This window comes from Rosa rugosa, chromosome 6, assembly GCF_958449725.1.
Source record: "Rosa rugosa chromosome 6, drRosRugo1.1, whole genome shotgun sequence".
Taxonomy (NCBI): domain Eukaryota; kingdom Viridiplantae; phylum Streptophyta; class Magnoliopsida; order Rosales; family Rosaceae; genus Rosa; species Rosa rugosa.
Window position 1 is genome coordinate 29,682,843 of NC_084825.1, and position 18,912 is coordinate 29,701,754.

At 41.4% G+C, this 18,912-nt stretch overlaps 1 protein-coding gene across 1 annotated transcript; it reads right to left on the bottom strand.

The window, feature by feature from the left end:
- Positions 1–12,906: 12,906 nt before the first annotated feature.
- LOC133714551 (serine/threonine-protein kinase D6PK) lies at positions 12,907–17,917 on the bottom strand. Its single transcript, XM_062140685.1, has 3 exons — positions 17,599–17,917; positions 15,436–16,868; positions 12,907–14,084 (listed from the first exon to the last, which is right to left on the bottom strand). Exons 2-3 carry the CDS (start codon positions 16,818–16,820, stop codon positions 13,211–13,213), a joined length of 2,259 nt encoding a protein of 752 aa, XP_061996669.1. The 5' UTR covers positions 16,821–16,868; positions 17,599–17,917; the 3' UTR covers positions 12,907–13,210.
- Between the last annotated feature and the right edge of the window lie 995 nt (positions 17,918–18,912).

Sequence of the window (18,912 nt, forward strand, 5' to 3'; positions counted from 1 at the left end):
CCGGGGAGTGAGCCCGTTGTTGTATGATATGTGCTAGGAGTGTAGCATAAGCAGCTTTACAAGTGGACAATGGCACAACACGTGACCAGCGTGTTTGCGTGTCAACCAACATTATGAGATATTTAAACGTCCGCAAGTTGGTTGAATCAGTCCACAGAATCCCTATGGATTCTATGTAAGAACATAATGAGTATTTTCATATCCTTTGCATAGGACGGTCTCAGTCCTAATTTTCCTAAGGAAGTGGCTTTGTAAAATGAGCGAGAGGCCTTAGAAGCAACCAAAGAGAGTTTTGGTTGGGCCTGAGCGTTTGAAACGCATATTGAAGCAAAGTTTGTGACTACATCACCCATCATGGTGTCATGACCATGGGAAGTGGCATCCATGGCGTTATAACCATGGGGATTGACATCCATGGCGTCATGGCCATGGGTAGCGCCATATATGGCATTGTCACAAGGGACTTGGGCGGCCATATGGCGCCCCAAGACAGCTGCAGCGCCAGATGCTGCAATTGTTGCGGTCTTGCTAAGTCCAGGAACCAATTTTTGATTCTTGCTTCATTTCGCTCGAGGGTGTCCATGTGAAGTCTTTAGTAGACGGATCATCATATCATGACCAGGATGACCTATCCTGTCGTGACAAAGCCAATATGTGTCTAAATCCAAGAGATCTTCTCTCATAACTTTATTGGATTTAATAGCTCGAATAGTGACATAGAGTCATCTAGAGAGACACATAAACTTCTCTAAGATGCGCCTTCGTTCGCAATCATTAGAGGCATTGCAAAGGAACTCATTTCTGTTCTCTACATGCGTTTTCGCATGGAATCCGTTGGCTATCCATAGGTGCGAGTTGCCCTAGGATCATAGAGAGTTTCTGTGACATTAATCAAGGTGCCATTTGGCAAAGAGAACTTGGGCTATTCCATGTCCTTGAATTAATACTGATGGCCCAGCCATCGTAGTCACAAAGTAACATGCTCATGAATCAAAATGGAGTCATAATGAAAAGAACTCAAAATTTTATTCATAAGCCAACGGAGTACATCATTGTCTCTTAACCATTAGGAGAATCTAATCCAAATGCTTAGCTAATGCAAAACAATGGTAGTCGTCTAACTTCTTTCGGTAATTCCAACGCAAATGTGACCAGGTGAGTAGGGAGATGTCGGTGGAGCAAAGCTCGCTTAATTACCACTTATCTCAAAACCTTCCTAGACATCACATTTACATTGAGTACGCCTACTTTGAAGAAAGACTAAACCATAGGCATCTACTACAAAAATAATATGGCAATTGCCTACATCTCTTGGAAAATAAAGACTTAAAACAGAATTGGAGATCTATTGATCCCAGCCAGATTTGTAGTCTTTAACCCTTCACTCTAGATCATCTTCTTGATCTTCTTGTTCCACATAGTGAGCTTCTCTTGCTTCACAATATGCTTTGTAGGCGGTGACAAGTTCTTCACGCGCGAGCTCTACAAATGTGTGCCCAATGATCAGACACTCCACATCGAGAACATACATCTCTTTGCTCGAACTCCATTGATTGAGGTGCTTTGAAAGCGTCATTTAGATGGCTCTTAGTGTTGGTGGCGCCACCAACATGGCCAGAGGCGTTGCCTCCCTCTCTCTTTCCACGTTTACCTCTTCGGTTCCGTGTTCGCCTATTTTGGTAGTTACCTTCCCAAGTAGAGCGATTATATGGACCAGAACGTCCAAAAGTATCCCTAAGATTAGGGTTTCGCTCTTGGTGCCTTCTCTTAGAGGCGCGACTATAATTAGATTCCGGAATATGCTCTATTTCCACGGATCTCGAATTATAGTTCTTCACAAGGATGTTGTCATACTTTTCAGTGACATTCATAGCTCCAATGAGCTCATGAAACCTTGTGATCCGTCCTGCAGTAACATCAATTCCATAGTTCTTAGCAACCATCAATGCAGAAACGGGGAAGGTAGAGAGAGTCTTCTCAATCAACATCGCATTTGTGATCTCTTTACCACAGAATTCCATGAAGGATTTAATGCGAAGTGCTTCCGAGTTGTAGTCAAGAACTGACTTGAAATCACAGGAGCGGAGGCTATGCCATCTCACTTCTAGGTCAGGAAGCAAGGAAGGAGTCACGGACGTTGCCAAATCTTTCTTCGAGTGAGACCCACAGCTTTCTGGGGTCTTCTTCATTCATACACTCGTACTGGAGCGAATCATCCATATGACGAGTCATTAGGATGATGGCTTTCGCCTTATTTGCCTCTAAGGCTGCTCTATTGGCTTCCAAAGCTTGAGCTTGCTCAACAGTTAGCACGTCCTGGCTAGGCTCGAGAATCGTATCCAGGATTCCATCGGCCTTGAGATGCTGGCGGACATCACGAACCCACCTGTGATATTCAGAGCCAGCTGTTCCCAATGGAGCAAAGTCCAATTTGTTCAGGTTACTCATCCTGAAAGAGAACAAGAAATTAGGGTTAGTTTCGGAGCGTGAAAGGCTACCACGAAATCATATAAAATTTCTGAGCGTAGTCGCTTCCAAGAAATTAGGAATTTTCTGAGCGTAGTCACTTCCAAGAAAATCCGATTCCAAGAAGGGTTTTGGATTAGATCGAAACAATGATGTATGTGGTCGATCGTTTTTCTTCTCAACAAACTCTAAGTTTGGAGGACTCTACAAGCTCCAAGCTTGGAGTGAGCACGAACCCCTACAGTTCGGCTATTGGTCTCCCCTATGAAGAAGAAAGGGGGGGTAGAATAAGGGATGTTGGAAGTCCCCGAGAAAAAAGAAGAGAAAAGTAATAAAAACTTCAAAAACGGGAACTTTTAGAAAAGTTTACCTTGAAAAGTTGCCGGAAATCTTGACCGGAAAAGATGTTGGTTGGGCTGTGCAGTGATACTGCAGGGTCGCTGCGAGGATGTCGCGAGGACGCTACGGAGATGCCGCGAGGACTGTTTCGGGGCCACTGCGGGGATGCGACTGTTGCGGGGATGTCGCGAGGACAGTTGCGGGGCCGCTGCGGGGATGTCGCGAGGCCGCGAGGACAGTTGCGGGGATGCTGTGGAGATGTCGCGAGGCCGCTGGTGAGTCGCGGTCGCAAGGGCATTCGAGCGCGCGCGAAGGTAGAAGGCAAGCAGTGCTTGCGGGCGCTACAGGGGCAGCGAGGCTAACCTGGTAGGGTTAGCGATGAGTTGCGACGCGGGGGCTGCGGAGGCAGTAGTAGCGCAAGCAAGGTAAATCTGGTGGAGCTTGATCAATTTCTGGGGTTTTGGTTTTTAAAGCTAGGGTTAGGGCTCGTGCTGATAACGTGTTGCAGAGAAACTGAATTTGAGAGAAATTTGCTGTCTATTCTCATTGATAATAGGGGCCTCTTTATATAGAGGATTACAATGCATAGAATCTCAATCATACAAGGAAAGTAATCTTACATTGAATAGGAATCTAGATTCTTCTAATTTAACCATATTACCACTAGTTCAAGTAACCTAGAGTTTGGGCCAAACACATAAAAGAGAGATTTCCTTAAACAGCTTCTTCTTTTTGGTGGTTACAAAGGAGCATCGAGAGGTGATTCGGACTTGAATCTAAATTCGAGTAAATTCTTGCCAAAAACACCTGCAGTAAATTTTTTTTTATTATTTTTTTTTATGAGAAACCTACTCTAGTGAAAAAATGATTATATATCGTTTTATAGTCTCATTAGTCATTACAAACACGAAAAACTCAATGAAACTCGAAAGAATAAATGTCATACATCATAACTTTGTTAATTTATACTTGGGCTCAATAGTAATAAATCTGAAGTATGACATACTTTGAAGTTTGAAGCATATGAGAAAAATATCAGATATTATTATATCATCAACAACAAAATGGACGGATCATCAAAAGATAAACGTGGCCCATGTGTTGTGGTCCTCTAGATACTGTTCAATTATTTCAAGAACTTTTAAAATTGAAGACCAACTAATTTTCATCTTTAGGGTAGGGCACATTTCCTACATTCTTTCTCTATGGTGTTTTACTTGGTCTTCAAACCTTTCATTTTCTTTGGAAAGTGAAATTTGCACTCCCCTTTTTACATTCTGCACTCTCACTTCAATTTTTATATTATTTTATTATGTGAAATTCTACTTTTGGCCCAACAACTGTGCAATGCTTCTCCTTTCTTCACTCTCCAGTTCTGGTCTTCTGCCATTACTTCTTCGAAAATGTAACGTTTGTACTTTGTAATAGAGGATTGGAATTCAAGCACCCGGTCGCTGCAAATACAAGGCTCTTCGTTTTCAAATACTCTCTCTTTCTCTCACTCTCACAATGGAATTCAATATTTTGAAGGATGATGAAACTGTATATGCATGAAGGTTCTACAGTCTACACTGCATTCTAAAGTTTTAGTCTTTTAGATCGGGAAGACATGATAGATTGCCAAGATTGTAACTTTAGGCTCAGTAGTAAAGAATTGGGAGACTTCTTGGGATGAGAATGGGGTCTGATTTTTCTATATTCATATAATTATTTGAATGATTTTAACAAATACTTTGTAATTATCGCCTATGCCTATGCCTGTTCTTAGTTCTTGATTATATGTTGGATGTGTAAATTGTTTTTGATAAGCAATATTTCTTGAGAGAAATGGAGCACAACAAGAAAAAGATATCGAAGGCCAGACTCATTGATGCAATAAAAGCAACAAGAAAATTTTCAAATCACAAACTCAATCTTTCTTACTTTCAGCTAAATTCAAATCCAATCAACAGTTTTTCAAAGCTCCAACTTATTGATGCAATAAAAGCTTGAACCTTGTAAACCCACTAGATCAAACTGAAATTTACAAAGCTGGAAATTAGAGAGGCTCTCTGTGCAAGAGATTCATTGTGTGAAACAACCCAGAAGAAGAGAGTCAAAAAATTAAAAAAAAAGAAGAAGAAAGACCTCTCTCTGTGTGAATCTTCAATTGTATTTGATTTGTAGTATAACCATTGTTAGCCAAGAGAAGATGGCGACAAGTTTTGAGGACCAACACTTTCCTTCTCTTCAGTAGAAGATTTTGGTGATTTTGGTGAAGGTTTGCTGCAGATTGGAGAGTAGTGTTGAGTTGGCTTAAGGGCAAATTTGGAAACTCAAGTTCTAAAACATGAGTGGAAGTGAAGAATGCAAAAAAGAGAGTACAAATTTCACTTCCCATTTCTTTTCTGTTTTTACAATATACTTTTCCCTTGGCAGACTGGTGTCATAGCGAAGCTAATCGGTGGATGATGACCGAGGGCCAAGTTGAGTGCTGGTTCTTGGCTCTTCTTTTCGGCTTTGGTGGTGTGGAGAAGTTGAGGATCTCTTTGCACCGCCCTGGTTTAGGGATGGGCTTGGGCTTATCAGCAAAGGGGCTTGGGTTTGGAATTGGTCCTAAGCTTGAGTCGTTTTAATGCTTTTTGTGGGTTTCTCCATTTAGTTTAATACATCGAGGTCTTGTTTATTTTGAATTGAAGAGCTTTTAAGCGTACCATAATTGAATGGCACTTAACAACTCATTTAGCTCATTTATCTTTTGATTTAAAGCTGGTAAGTCGAGTGAATTTATGTAATGAGTGACATAACCACTGCAAGTGGCCTAGTGATTCTTGCCTAGTTGGGTGTGCTCCCCAACCTAGTTTCAAACCCCGAAGTTGTCAAAGTGGCCAGACACTGTGCTGCAATGCACAGTTAGAGCATTTCACATGCGCCGAAGGGGTTTATCTTGGGTCTAGAAAACCTTTGGATTCCCCTTGACAAAGTCAAAAAAAAAAATGTAATGAGTGCTCTCTCTCTCTCTCCCAAAGGAGGGGGACAAAGCAGGAGGGGGTTTTTGCAGTGGTGCCTTCTCAAAGGAGGGGGACAAGCCTACCCTTGAATCTCTGTGCACCAACTTAGTTCCGACCAGGTTACTTTCTCGTGGTGAAGGGGAACGACCAGCTATGGACGGAGCCGATGGTCACGTAGGGTGGCAACAATCTTGGTTCTTGGGTCAGTATTTGGAGTGGGTTCAACTCTGAACCCTATTGCTGACAATTGGGTTGACCTTCTTCACTATTATTGGGCCGACTTTTGTGCCAAGCACTAGGGTTTGGTTTGGCTGGACTATTAAGGAGGGTGCTGTGGCATCCAAGGACTCTGGGAACTCCAACTCTATGGGGGAAAAAGGTTGTTCTTGCTTAGTAGATCAAGTTTGTCTAGTCTATTTTAGCCAAAGTTTTTCTACGAGTCTTCTTAGAAGTGTTACCTATGTCTTGTATGATAATTGCGTGCGCAGCGGGTTATATTTTTCCTTTGAAGGTGAAGTGCTTTTGTTAACTAATAGACTTTGTACTTTATTGTTTAAGGAGTAGTCGTATACTAATGTAGGCTAGATGCCTATGTCATGTATTGGTGTATCCGTGTATGTACTATTCTGACCGTTGTAGTTGTTTTCTTAATACAATGAACCATTGTAAAAAAAAAATTAATGATTTGGTAAGATTCATTTTTCTTAGAAAGAAAAATTTCATGTTGTCAGATGACTTCAATTATTACTTGTAAATTAGTAATGCAATTTCTTTCCATCTTTAAAAATAAAAATGACCACTGAATTCATTTTAATCTTGTCTCATCTAACAAAAATTTTGAATCTGCCGTTGTGCTATATATGTGCTGTTCCGACATTGGATCTCTCTCAAAAAAAAAAAAAAAAAAAAAAAGCAGCTGTGTTGAAGGAAAATCGACTTAGTGTGCCTTATCAAACTAGAAATAGTTTCATGGTTGTAATAGGACAGAAGGTTCTAGAATTCCTAGTCCTACTCGGATTAGCTTTCCTTGTAATATTAGAATATGTTTGTAATCTCAATATATAGGGCTCTATTCTCAATAATGATACGTACAATTCTCTCATCAATCTCTCTTGAATTCTTTCTTCCTTAAACACGTTATCAGCACGAGCCCTAACCTTGAGATCAAAAATCCAAAACCAGAAAATTCTTCAACATTACCTTTTCACCGTTGCACCTAGCCCGTGCTAGACTAGCCGCTGCTGCCCACCTGCGCTGCACGCTGCCCCTGCAGCCCTTACGCACCCGTGTGCCGCCTACTGCCCCTGCAGCATCGCCGCACGCCTGCTGCCCCTGCAGCACAGCAGGACTCTCGTTCCTGTGCAGATCTTCCTTCTTGCAAGCCCCGAAACGTCTTGATAGGAACCTCATATCAAAATTCTTCCTTCATCAAAGTTGTTCGTCTCTGTCTCTTCTATCTGACCTCCGAATTTCAGCCTTATCGGAGTTGTTTTGAGACCTGTACACCAATCGAAGTGAAAACTGTTAAGAGGCAAATCTGCTCCAATTTTCAACAAAAAATCCTTGAAAACCGCTGCTGCCACCTTCAAGCATCAGCTCCTAGCCCACGCTAGCCTCATCTGCGTGCCTTCCCCTGCAGCGCCTACGCGCACGCATCTGTCGGCCAGCTCTGAGGCTTACCTCGGCCAGACCTATATCGGTCACACAACAGGGATTGAAAGATTGTTTGCAATCCCCGAACCAGGATCGATAGCACGCCTGCAATCCTACATGCCTGTATCAACACGCGCGTGTATTGAGAATTTCAAATTCTGAAATTCATAAGTAAGTTTTCACTAGTAAGTTGTTCCCATTGTTGAAATTTAAATTTATTTTTATTTTTCTTCGGGGACTTACAAAATCCCTTCTTCTACATCCCACTTTTCTGTAACGTGGGTTCGATTTGCTAAAAGCGGAATCGTGGAGATTCACGCTATATACGAACTAAGAGCGTTCGTGATCTTCAGACTAAGAGCGTCCGTGAGCATCGATTTTTACGAACTAAGAGCGTTCGTAGGCTACGGACTAAGAGCGTTCGTAAGTATAAAAATTTGACCATATAAACGTCATTGGTTTCAATCCAGATCCAAAAATTTGGAAACTATCAACATAGACAGTGGTTATAACTTTTTCTCACTAGGCGTACTCAAGAGTAATTGTGATGTCTAGGAAAGGTTTGAACTGAGAGAACGGTTTTAAAAGTGAGCAACGCTCCACCAAAATCTCGCCTTACCTTACCTGGTCACAACCAAATTGGAATTACCAAACAGATTGAGTAACTACTACTTGTCTAAACTTGATTATCCTTTTGGATTAAATTTAGAAACTTTGACGTAATCATTGGCTTTCATTGAAATAAAGTTTCGTTTTTTATTCGAACTTTATTCATTCAAGTATGTTTCCCGGAGAGCTAGAATGCCTCGTGGATAGTGCTACTACTCACACCATAATTCGAAATAGGCAGTTATTTCTTGAGATGACGCCTACTCGATCTTCAGTGACTACGATGGCAGGGTCATCTAAATTGATTCATGGTCAAGGACCAGCTCAATTCTTGTTGCCACATGGCACAATCATTAATGTCACTGAAGCTCTCTACGCTCCTAGGGCAGGAAGAACCCTATTGAGCTTCAAAGATATAAGAGTCAATGGTTTTCATGTGGAAACACATTGTGAGAATGGACAAGAGTTCCTTTGCATCACCTCTAATGACTACGGACATAAACGAGTATTAGAGAAACTTATGTGTCGATCTAGTGGGTTGTATGCAATCACTATTCGAATAATTGAATCCAATCATGTTATGAGAGATGATTTATGGGATACTGACACATATAGGCTTTGGCATGACCGTTTGGGACACCCAAGTCGTGATATGATGATCCGTATATTAAAAACTTCACACGGACATCCATTTTTCAGAACGAAAAGAAGTAAAAATCGGATTTTGGACACCGAAAGAGCACCTCCACCTCACGGCGCCGTTCACCCCCAGAACCGGCCATCCTTGGCCGGCGCCGCCGTCCCCCTGCGGCCTCAAGGTGACATTGACGCCACCAATGCTCTTTTTACTCCAAATTTTGCTTCTAAAGTCAATTGTGACTTTGTGGCTCAACCAAAATCCTCATTGGTTGTTTCTAAAGCCCATCATTCGTTCTGCAAAGCCTGCTCTTTAGCAAAATTAGGATCGAGACCATCCTATGCAAAGGACACTAAAGAAAATATACCATTCTTACCATTCTTACAGAGAATCCAAGTTGATATTTGTGGACCTATTCAACCACCATGCGGACCATTTAGATATTTTATGGTGTTGGTTGATGCATCGACACGCTGGTCACATGTCATGCTATTGTCCACCAGAAATGTTGCATTTGCTAAACTCCTATCACAAATAATTAAGTTAAGGGCTCACCACCCTGATCATCCTATTAAGTCTATCAGATTAGACAACGCTGGGGAACTTTTGATGATTATTGCTTGTCCATTGGGATTGAAGTTGAATATCCAGTTCCTCATGTTCACACCCAAAATGGTCTCGCAGAAGCCGCCATTAAACGACTACAAATGGTCGCTAAGGCATTGGTAATGCGCACCAATCTCCCTATTTCTGCTTGGGGCTATGCAATATTGCATGCAACTATGCTTATTCGTCTGAGGCCCACTGTCACTCAACCTTTTTCTGCGTCCCAGATGGTCACTGGGTATGAGGCTGATGTCTCACACTTACGCATATTTGGATGTGCAGTCTATGTGCCTATTGCGCCGCCACAGCGCACCAAAATGGGTCCTCAACGACGATTAGGCATTTATGTTGGATATGATTCTCCAACGATTATCCGCTACATAGAACCCTTGACAGGCGATCTCTTTTCCGCTAGACTTGCGGATTGTCACTTCGATGAGACAGTCTTCCCGTTGTTAGGGGGAGATAAGAACATCAATGTTCAACAGGAACGACAGGAATTGTCGTGGTCTGTCCCCACTCTATCTCATCTTGATCCCCGAACCGCATAGTCCGAAATTGAAGTGCGGAGAATTCTCGATCTTCAGAACGTAGCAGAATCGATGCCTGATGCGTTTTCTGATATCGCTAAAGTGACGAGATCACACATACCTGCTGCAAACGTGTCTGCAATGATTGATGTCCCTAAAATTAGAGGACATGACGCCATCTCAAGAGCAACTGAGCATGGCGCCAACGTCCCCTCTCATAGTGATGGTGACGTTGTGGCTAGGCCCATGGCTCCTGCTAGGAAGCGCGGGAGGCCCATAGGTTCGATGGATTCTCGCCCAAGAAAGAAAGCGAGTTTGGCACAAAATAATCCATTAATCATCGATGTAAATAATCCATCTCATGAGAATATTCCGGATTATGGTTATGTCCAAGAGACATCATTGGGGGACGCTCCAATGTCAGAACCAACTCCAGAGAATAGAGAGATCTCCATGAATTACACTAGTGTACATGAGATGATGGATAGAAATTCTATGGCTATTGATGATGCATTTGCATATCATATTGCAAAAGGAATTATAGAATATGATGATATCGAACCTCGCTCTGTCGAAGAATGTCAACGAAGAGCAGATTGGCCTAAATGGAAAGATGCGATCCAGGCTGAATTGAATTCACTAACAAAGAGACAGGTATTTGGGCCTATAACGCAGACACCCCCAAATGTAAAACCTGTTGGCCATAAATGGGTCTTTGTTAGAAAGCGTAATGAGAAAAATGAGGTGGTAAGATATAAAGCCCGCCTTGTGGCGCAAGGTTTCTCACAACGCCCTGGAATCGACTACGAGGAGACGTATTCTCCCGTAATGGACGTTATAACGTTCCGCTACCTTGTCAGTTTGGTAGTTTCCGAAAAACTCAACATGCAGCTTATGGATATGGTTACAACATATCTCTATAGGGATCTAGATTCAGAGATATATATGAAGGTTCCAGATGGACTTCAATTACCCAAATCAAGTGGCTCTAAACCACGGAGCGCGTTTTCAATAAGATTAAAACGCTCACTATATGGATTAAAACAATCCGAACGGATGTGGTATAACCGTGTAAGTGACTACTTGATTGGGAAGGGATATATTAACAATGAAATATGCCCATGCGTGTTCATTAAAAGAACAAGTTCCGGATTTGCAATCGTAGCAGTTTATGTCAATGACATGAACCTAATTGGAACTCTAGATGAGTTAAGGGAAACTGCTAAATACTTGAAATCCGAATTTGAGATGAAAGATCTTGGGAAAACACTGTTTTGTCTCGGTTTAGAACTCGAGCACTGTAGTGATGGAATTTTGATCCATCAGTCTGCATATACTCAGAAAATTCTAAGGCGCTTTAATGAAGATAAAGCAAAGCCTGCGAGTACTCCCATGATTGGTCGTAGTCTTGAGCCCGGAAAAGATCTGTTTCGTCCAAAGGATGAGGACGAAGAATCACTAGAGGCCGAAGTGCCCTATTTAAGTGCAATAGACGCATTATTGTACTTAGCTAGCTCAATGCACAAGACCAGACATCTCATTTGCAGTGAACTTGTTAGCTCGACATAGCTCTGCGCCAACACGCCGCCATTTGATTGGTGTAAAGACAATCTTTCGATACCTAAGAGGTACGATTGATATGGGCTTATTCTATCCCTACAGAGAGAAAAGGAATGACGAAAATTTGGGATCGGACCCCAAGAGGCAAAATGCCACCGTCCAAGAGTTGGCCGCCGACCATGTTGCCGTCGCCGGCGCCGCCACCGTCCATGATGGTCGGCGTCCTCCTACTCCCCTCCATCAAAACGACAATGATATTTTGATGGGTTTTGCTGATGCAGGGTACCTCTCTGACCCTCACAAAGGTAGCTACCAAACGGGTTATGTCTTTACCATGGGAAGCACTGCGATATCTTGGAGGTCTACAAAACAGACCCTTGTTGCTACTTCCTCAAATCATGCAGAGATTATTGCTCTACATGAAGCCGTGCCTGAATGTATATGGCTAAGGTCTGTAATCAGACATATTCAAGGAAGTTGTGGTTTGAAGTCTACCACAGATGAACCTACATGCATTTATGAGGATAATGCAGCTTGTATTGAGCAAATGAAGTTAGGTTTCATCAAGGGCGACAACACCAAGCATATATCGCCTAAGTTCTTTTATAATCAGCAACAACAATCACTTCTAAATATTGAAGTGAATCAAATTCGATCAGAGGATAATGTAGCGGACTTATTCACTAAGTCGTTACCTAAATCCACCTTCGAGAAACATGTGAAGAGCACCGGATTGAGAAAGTTATCCGAACTCCTATGATTATAGCAATCGGGGGGAGATATCGACATTAGGGGGAGTTACGATGTCTACATGTTCGATCTCGAAGAGTGAAGGACGTGTTGTGCTCTTTTTGTCCTTCGACCAGAGTTATTTTTGTCCCACTGGGTTTTTGTTACCTGGCAAGGTTTTTAACGAGGCAACGGATGAAGCGTCACCACCAAGTTTGAGCGGCACAAGGGGGAGTGTTGAAGGAAAATCGACTTAGTGTGCCTTATCCAACTAGAAATAGTTTCATGGTTGTAATAGGAGAGAAGGTTCTAGAATTCCTAGTCCTACTTAGCTTTCCTTGTAATATTAGAATATGTTTGTAATCCCAATATATAGGGCTCCTATTCTCAATAATGATACATACAATTCTCTCATCAATCTCTCTTGAATTCTTTCTTCCTTAAACAAGCTGGAGTATATATTCACAAGCATGCAAAGAACAAAATTGTGTAAACGAGAAAGACTGGCCAGTGTTCATTCTATATTAATATAGAGTTTGGTGTTCTTTGCCATTCAACACACAGTATCGTGCCATCCCAGTCTGGGGCTGTAATAGATCCCAACCTTTCGGCACTACGCACTTGGTTGCTTCATGTAATCATGTTAGTCCTCCAAACCAAAACCCAGAAGCAGAGGTATAAAACAGAACAGAAATTTCCATTTTTCAAGTGGACTGGTTTCTGAAGCCTACCATGAATATGACACTTCTGTCCACATTTGCTAAAATATTGATGTAATAACAGAATATAAAGGATAGAGGTAGAAGTTCTCTATAAATAACAATTAACGATATTAGATCCGACAAGATAATGAGAGCTCTACTCGATACACTAAATTTGGTACCATGCAGATAAGGACCAGGTGAAGCCTATCACTATATGAAGTTTACTAAACAGTTTTCCCCTCACAAGGGATTTAATTTAATGAGGTAGGGAAAGTTTAATTTCACTAGCAGAACACAGTAAATCAGGCATACTCTCTTAGGATTAAATGACGATGGGTACATGATGAACTAATACAAGACAGTACATGATGAATCCTGTGATTCAAACTAAAAGAACTCGAAGTCTAGATATTTACCCCCGGACTTCACATCTGACCCTACCATCCTTTTACTGTTGCTTCCAACACCAATAGGGTCAACTGCGCCAAATTTCCCTGGCAGCTCAGGTTCCATTGGTCTTGGTACTTCCGGCGGTGTGCTGCATCGAATAAGAGCCCAGTTGACGCCTTCAAAGAAGGGATGCTGTTTGATCTCAGTTGCACCCCTTTTCACCCCAAGCCGGTGTTGTGGCTCCTTCACCAGCAATCCCCTGATTAGATCGCGGCCTGCATAACTAGTTGCTGGTGCCTCGGGGAATCTGAGTTGCTGCCCCACCACATTAAACAATGTAGCACGATTTCCTGAGCCTTTGAAGGGGGTTTTACCATACAGCAACTCATGCAGGAATATACCAAATGTCCACCAATCAACCGCACTACCATGGCCTTCTCCCTTAATGATTTCAGGGGCTAGATATTCATGGGTTCCAACAAAGGACATAGACCGAGCTTGAGTGGGCTCCGCCACAAGCTCTGGAAGTGTATTGCTCAGAAATCCAGGCTCAGCTTTAGGTTTTCCGGTCTTCTTGTTTTTCTTAGGGAAGAGCCTGGGGATAAAGCAAGCAGGTTGAATGCATGCTGATGAGGGCTCAATACATGCAGGCTGGACGCAGAACGCACCCCCTGCTGCTCGTTTCGAAGGATCAAAATCAGATGTTCTAATCAGAGTTGGTGAAACAGTGCATCTCAGGGAAAGGTCAAAGTCTGAGAGCATTATATGGCCATCATCACGGACAAGCACATTTTCAGGTTTTAAGTCCCTGTAGACAACTCCAAGCATGTGTAGATACTCTAGTGCCAACAGAACCTCCGCAGCATAGAATCTGCATACAAAGATAGACAATGAATGAGCACTTGCCTGCCTACTTTATGTAGCAAAGAAGACTAGCTTAGGATACCAAATTGATAATGCAGTAGTATCTCATCTGCCGGACAAATACAAAACAGCACACAAGTTACAAACATGATACAATGATTTCACGCTTCCAGCAGTTAAAATACTCAATTTATACTTCATCTCATCCTGATAGATGAAGAAATTATAGAACCCAGAAAGTCCCCAAACCTCACTTTGTGAGCTCGAAAATTGGATTTCATCCCGAACTTTAGTGTCTTTAGGCAAATAACTAGAGCGGGTACGAACCCACTCATGCAATCAAACCATGGGCCTGACTGTTCCGACTAAATCCTCGTTGGTCACTGTTAGTTATAAGGAGAAAATTGTGACAGCATGACATCGAGGTAGTTTGGCTTGACTACAATAAGTAAGCAAATACCCTTCTTCATGCATTTCGAACGCAGAGGACTCATGAGACTTAACATGTGTTGAGCTCACTCAACAGTCTGTCCAAGTTAAAAGTTAACAAATAGTCACAAATTGATACTAAGTCTTTATATTACTTATGGGGACTTTTTTTTGGGGAGCTATTTGATTCAGTTAAGGAATTGGGCTTACCATTACTAGCGTAAGGAACTGAGGAATATAAAGTTCAGACTTTATCAGTGTTCTCTGGCTTCACAGAAAGGTTTCTCCGATGCACTAACTACGCTTCATATTCTGATAGAAGTTCCAAGTGGGGAAAAAGGCAACATATCCAAACGAGTGTTCCAGCATTAAAATCATTGCTAGGTCAAGGTAGCAATAAATTATGAAAACTAAATGCACAAGGTATCTATAGTATGGATTATAAAAAGGTCCAATCAAAGAATGTATACTTCTATAGTATGGAATATCTAATACTCTGATATTCTGTTCAGTTTCTTATTCACATGATGTTTTTTAATGTTCATACATTCATCATTTTCTAAACACTATTTGGACTCAAAAGGCATACAACTAAGCTTCCATAGCTTAGAACTTCAAAATGATGTTCAACTTCTAGTTATTTAAAAAGTAAATCTAAAAGTATGGATTAAATATAGCCAGTGACTAACATGTGGTGATACTTGCAATCCATATGACTTTGTACACTTTCATTTCCCTAAACTGGGAAATGAATCCAAATAGTATGATCATCATAGAGCAAGTCAGATTATGATTTTTCATAAACAGACCGAGGTAATAACAAATAAAGGTGAACAACCTCAAGTGAATATGAAAATGGCCCAAAGATAAACAGTTTCTAACTTCCAAACTAGACAGTTGAGAGAATGTTTCAGAAATAAAAATCTTACCTTGCAGCATACTCAGAGAAATGTTTTCCGGGTTGCCGTTGCCTCAGAGTGTGCAGATCACCACCTGGACAATATTCCATGACCAAACAGGAGAATCTGTCGGTCTCAAAATGTGTATATAAGGTTGGAAGGAATGGATGATCCAGGAGTTGCAATATCTCCCTCTCTGTCTGAGCCCTAGTTAACTTCTTCCTGCTTGCAAGGGATGCCTTGTCCATTACTTTCATTGCAAAATAACAACGGGTTCCACTAAGTTCTGAAAGATATACACTACCAATATCACCACAACCAAGGCGTTTAAGTAATTTAAAATGGCTCATACCCAAAATCCCATCCCTAGCTCGAATAGCAAGAATAGCTTTCCACCTAGGATCATTTCCTTTGTGGGGCTTGTTGGCACTCCCAGTAATGTTGCTCCAATTACTGTCATCACTAAGCCCACTACTATCACTCGCCCGGCTAACGCTAGTTTTTGCACTCTCTAGTGACTCTCCTCTAACACTCCCTTTGGTACATTCAAAGGTCCTCCCAACACTGAGCATACCATCACTTGTCATTGCGTCACTTCGGTAAGTACTGGCACGGCTATTGACAATGCTCATAGCAGTGACAACACCAGTACTGTCAATACTACTTAGCGGACTTACATTGCCACTAGGAGGCAAAGAAGCATCCCAAACGCACTCCTTCTCCTCAGAATCTGGAGGAAGGAGTGAATTATCTGTATTTTGTGATGCACGATGAACCGCAAATGGTGGAGACAATGCATCTACATCGTTGGGTTCTTCAACCAAGCTTTCTGCAGGGGAAAGAGCAGTTGGGATTGGTTTCTTTGCAGGAACATGGAGTGAAAGATCTTCGAGGAAAGGGCCTTTTATAGATAAGCTCTTCATCAAGCACCCAGGTTCAGTCTGATTCTGACTAACCGGAACATAAACTGTTTTCATTAAATCCGTATCAACAGGTTCTGGAGGGTGACTAACCCCAGAGAAAGAACTAGGACCCCCTTCATCGAATAATTCTCCATGTCCCTTGAATGTAACAGCCTCAGACATAAATACTTCCTCTTCTGGAAAAGAGGCCTTTCCATTTCGTATTCTTAAAGGCATAGGTGAGTCTGAATCTTGAGATTCTCGTGAATCAGATCTTCCATCTTTTAACAAAATAGACTGCAAGTTTGACGCAATTTCTTCTCTCACGAAAGCCAAGCGCCCATTGGGTAACTGACCCCTTTCTCTTATCGGTGCAACGTCTTCTCTTCCCAAACCAGTGCGCAAATTTGACAAGTGACCTCCTGCTCTTGTTGAAGTTGTACGACTGAATGAGATCTCACCTACCATGGGAAATTTCACAGGAAACGCCTTTGACTCTGGACCCCTCTCCATGTCCAATCACCATATATCATTGCATTGCGAAATCTTCCAATCAAAACTCTGCAAAATTAAACCACACTTTAGCAAACAGAAGCAGGATCCATCTACTTCAACAATATACTTTTTTTTTTTTGAGAATAACAATAGACTACTTGAAGAAGAGAACAATAAAGAATGAAGTAATATTCTGAGCACCCAGAAGCCTATCTCCTACAAGGACAACAAACTGAAATGCCTGGTGCTGTTTTGCCTCTTAATGCGAAAGACACACAAAATTTGATCCCAAGAAAAGAGAATCAGACGTCGAATGCGAACAGAGCAAACAAATTTGGAATGTTTATTAAGCATGTAGTTGCATAGCATCATATAAATCTCTTTCCCTCAATTCTCACTAACCCTTCCCAAATTATCCATGATTGACCCAAAACCACAAAATCTTTCATAAAACCCCAATTGTTAAAGCTTCCATACATCTCACCAGATCATATAAAACCAAGAATCAGTCCAACAACTACAAAAACAAAAATGGTACCCCAAAAAAAAAAGGCAAAACCCACAAGCTCAACAAAGCCTTCATTTCCAAGCAACTCTCTCTCATAAAACCCAGCATTTCTCCACACACAAAAAATCAAGACAATACCAAAATTCACACACACTGAGACCAGACTAAGATCCCCAAAACCCAGCCCCATCTCCCAAAACGGCCAAAACAAAAAAGAAAATCACAGCAAAAAAAAAAAAAAAAAAAAAAACACAATGGAAGAGAAAATCCAGAACCACAGAAACGCACCGCAGCAAAACGAACTCGCAAAAACGACGCCGTACAGCTGCCGGGCTTCCAATTTAGGGTTTCTCCCTCTTTTATCTCTCTCTCTGTCTCTCCCTACTCTACACTGTCCTTTTTTTTTTCCCAAACAAAAAAAATATTAAACGCAATGTTGAGGGGGTTTAAGGTGCAAATTCCAGAAAAGCTCTCTTCTCTCTCGCTCTAGCTTTTCTCTCTCTAGAAGTCTGGTCTCTCTCTCTCTTTCTCTCTGTGAGAATTGAATTGAGAGAGAAGAAGGAGGAGAGCAGAAAAAAGGTTGATTATGGTGATTTCTTTGTAAACAGGCAGCTTTTGCTTTTTTGTATGGGCTGCGCACTTTAGTTGGAGACGCGAGAGAGAGAGAGACTGAGGGTGGACCCCGGGGGGCGTAGGACCCGCGCGTGTTCCTTCTTTGCACAACACTTCTTCTTTTTTCAAAGACAGCGACGCGCTCTCTCGTCTCGCGCCTTCTTCAATGTGACCGGAGGCCGAGTCATGAGACCCAGTCAGGAAAGCGGCATCACCAGACGCGGGGCTCAGCGCGTGCGGTGTTGGGGTTTGGTATTTTTGGGGATTTGGGGTTTTTGATTTTACATTTTCTTGGGTCGGTGAATTTTTTGGTTTCTGGATTTTTTTTTATTTTTTTTTTTCATCGTAGAGAAGTTGAAGGATCAAGAAAAAAGAATTTCGTGGAAGCTAAGTAGGTTTTTATCATGTATAATTTTTAGAAATAGATTCTTATATCTAATGAGTGCATAACCTATCACTAATGGTAAGAATTGTGAAGGTGCAACTAGGAAAAATAAGACTTGCCTTATACTTTAGAGAGAATGATGGAAAATGAGGACATGATGGACTGATATCATGTATCCTTAGATTGATTGAAAGTGTATGGACAGAAGCAATTGATGTTATAATCCACTGTTTGATTGATTGATATATAGGGAGGGAAATTAAAGGTACTATCAATTTTTTTTTTTTTTTTTAAGATTCCCTATTTTTATTTGATATTGCTTTTGAATTAGTTTGTTATCTTCTACTCCCGCGCGCCAAAAAGAGCTTTTGTTGTTAGATTCGAAAAATTGTGGTTGGTGATTTTTACTTTATTTTAAGTTTTTAACCAATCTCTTTCACTCAATGACATTGATCAAGAAAAGTGTCGTTACTGAACCTTAGATTTAATTTTAACTAAGGGTGAGTGATCAGCCATAAGTTTCTTGTTCACTTAGTTTTACCAGGTGAACAAACATGTATTTCATTTTTTTATTTAACTACAATATCATTTTGGAGAGAATATTC

What these genes read in the sequence shown, in the direction of transcription:
- LOC133714551 (XM_062140685.1), bottom strand. Translation starts at nt 16,820, where the DNA reads ATGGAGAGGGGTCCAGAGTCAAAGGCGTTTCCTGTGAAATTTCCCATG. An exon ending in TTCTCTGAGTATGCTGCAAG is followed by an intron (nt 14,085 to 15,435) that starts GTAAGATTTTTA and finishes CTTTGTATGCAG; the next exon opens with ATTCTATGCTGCGGAGGTTC.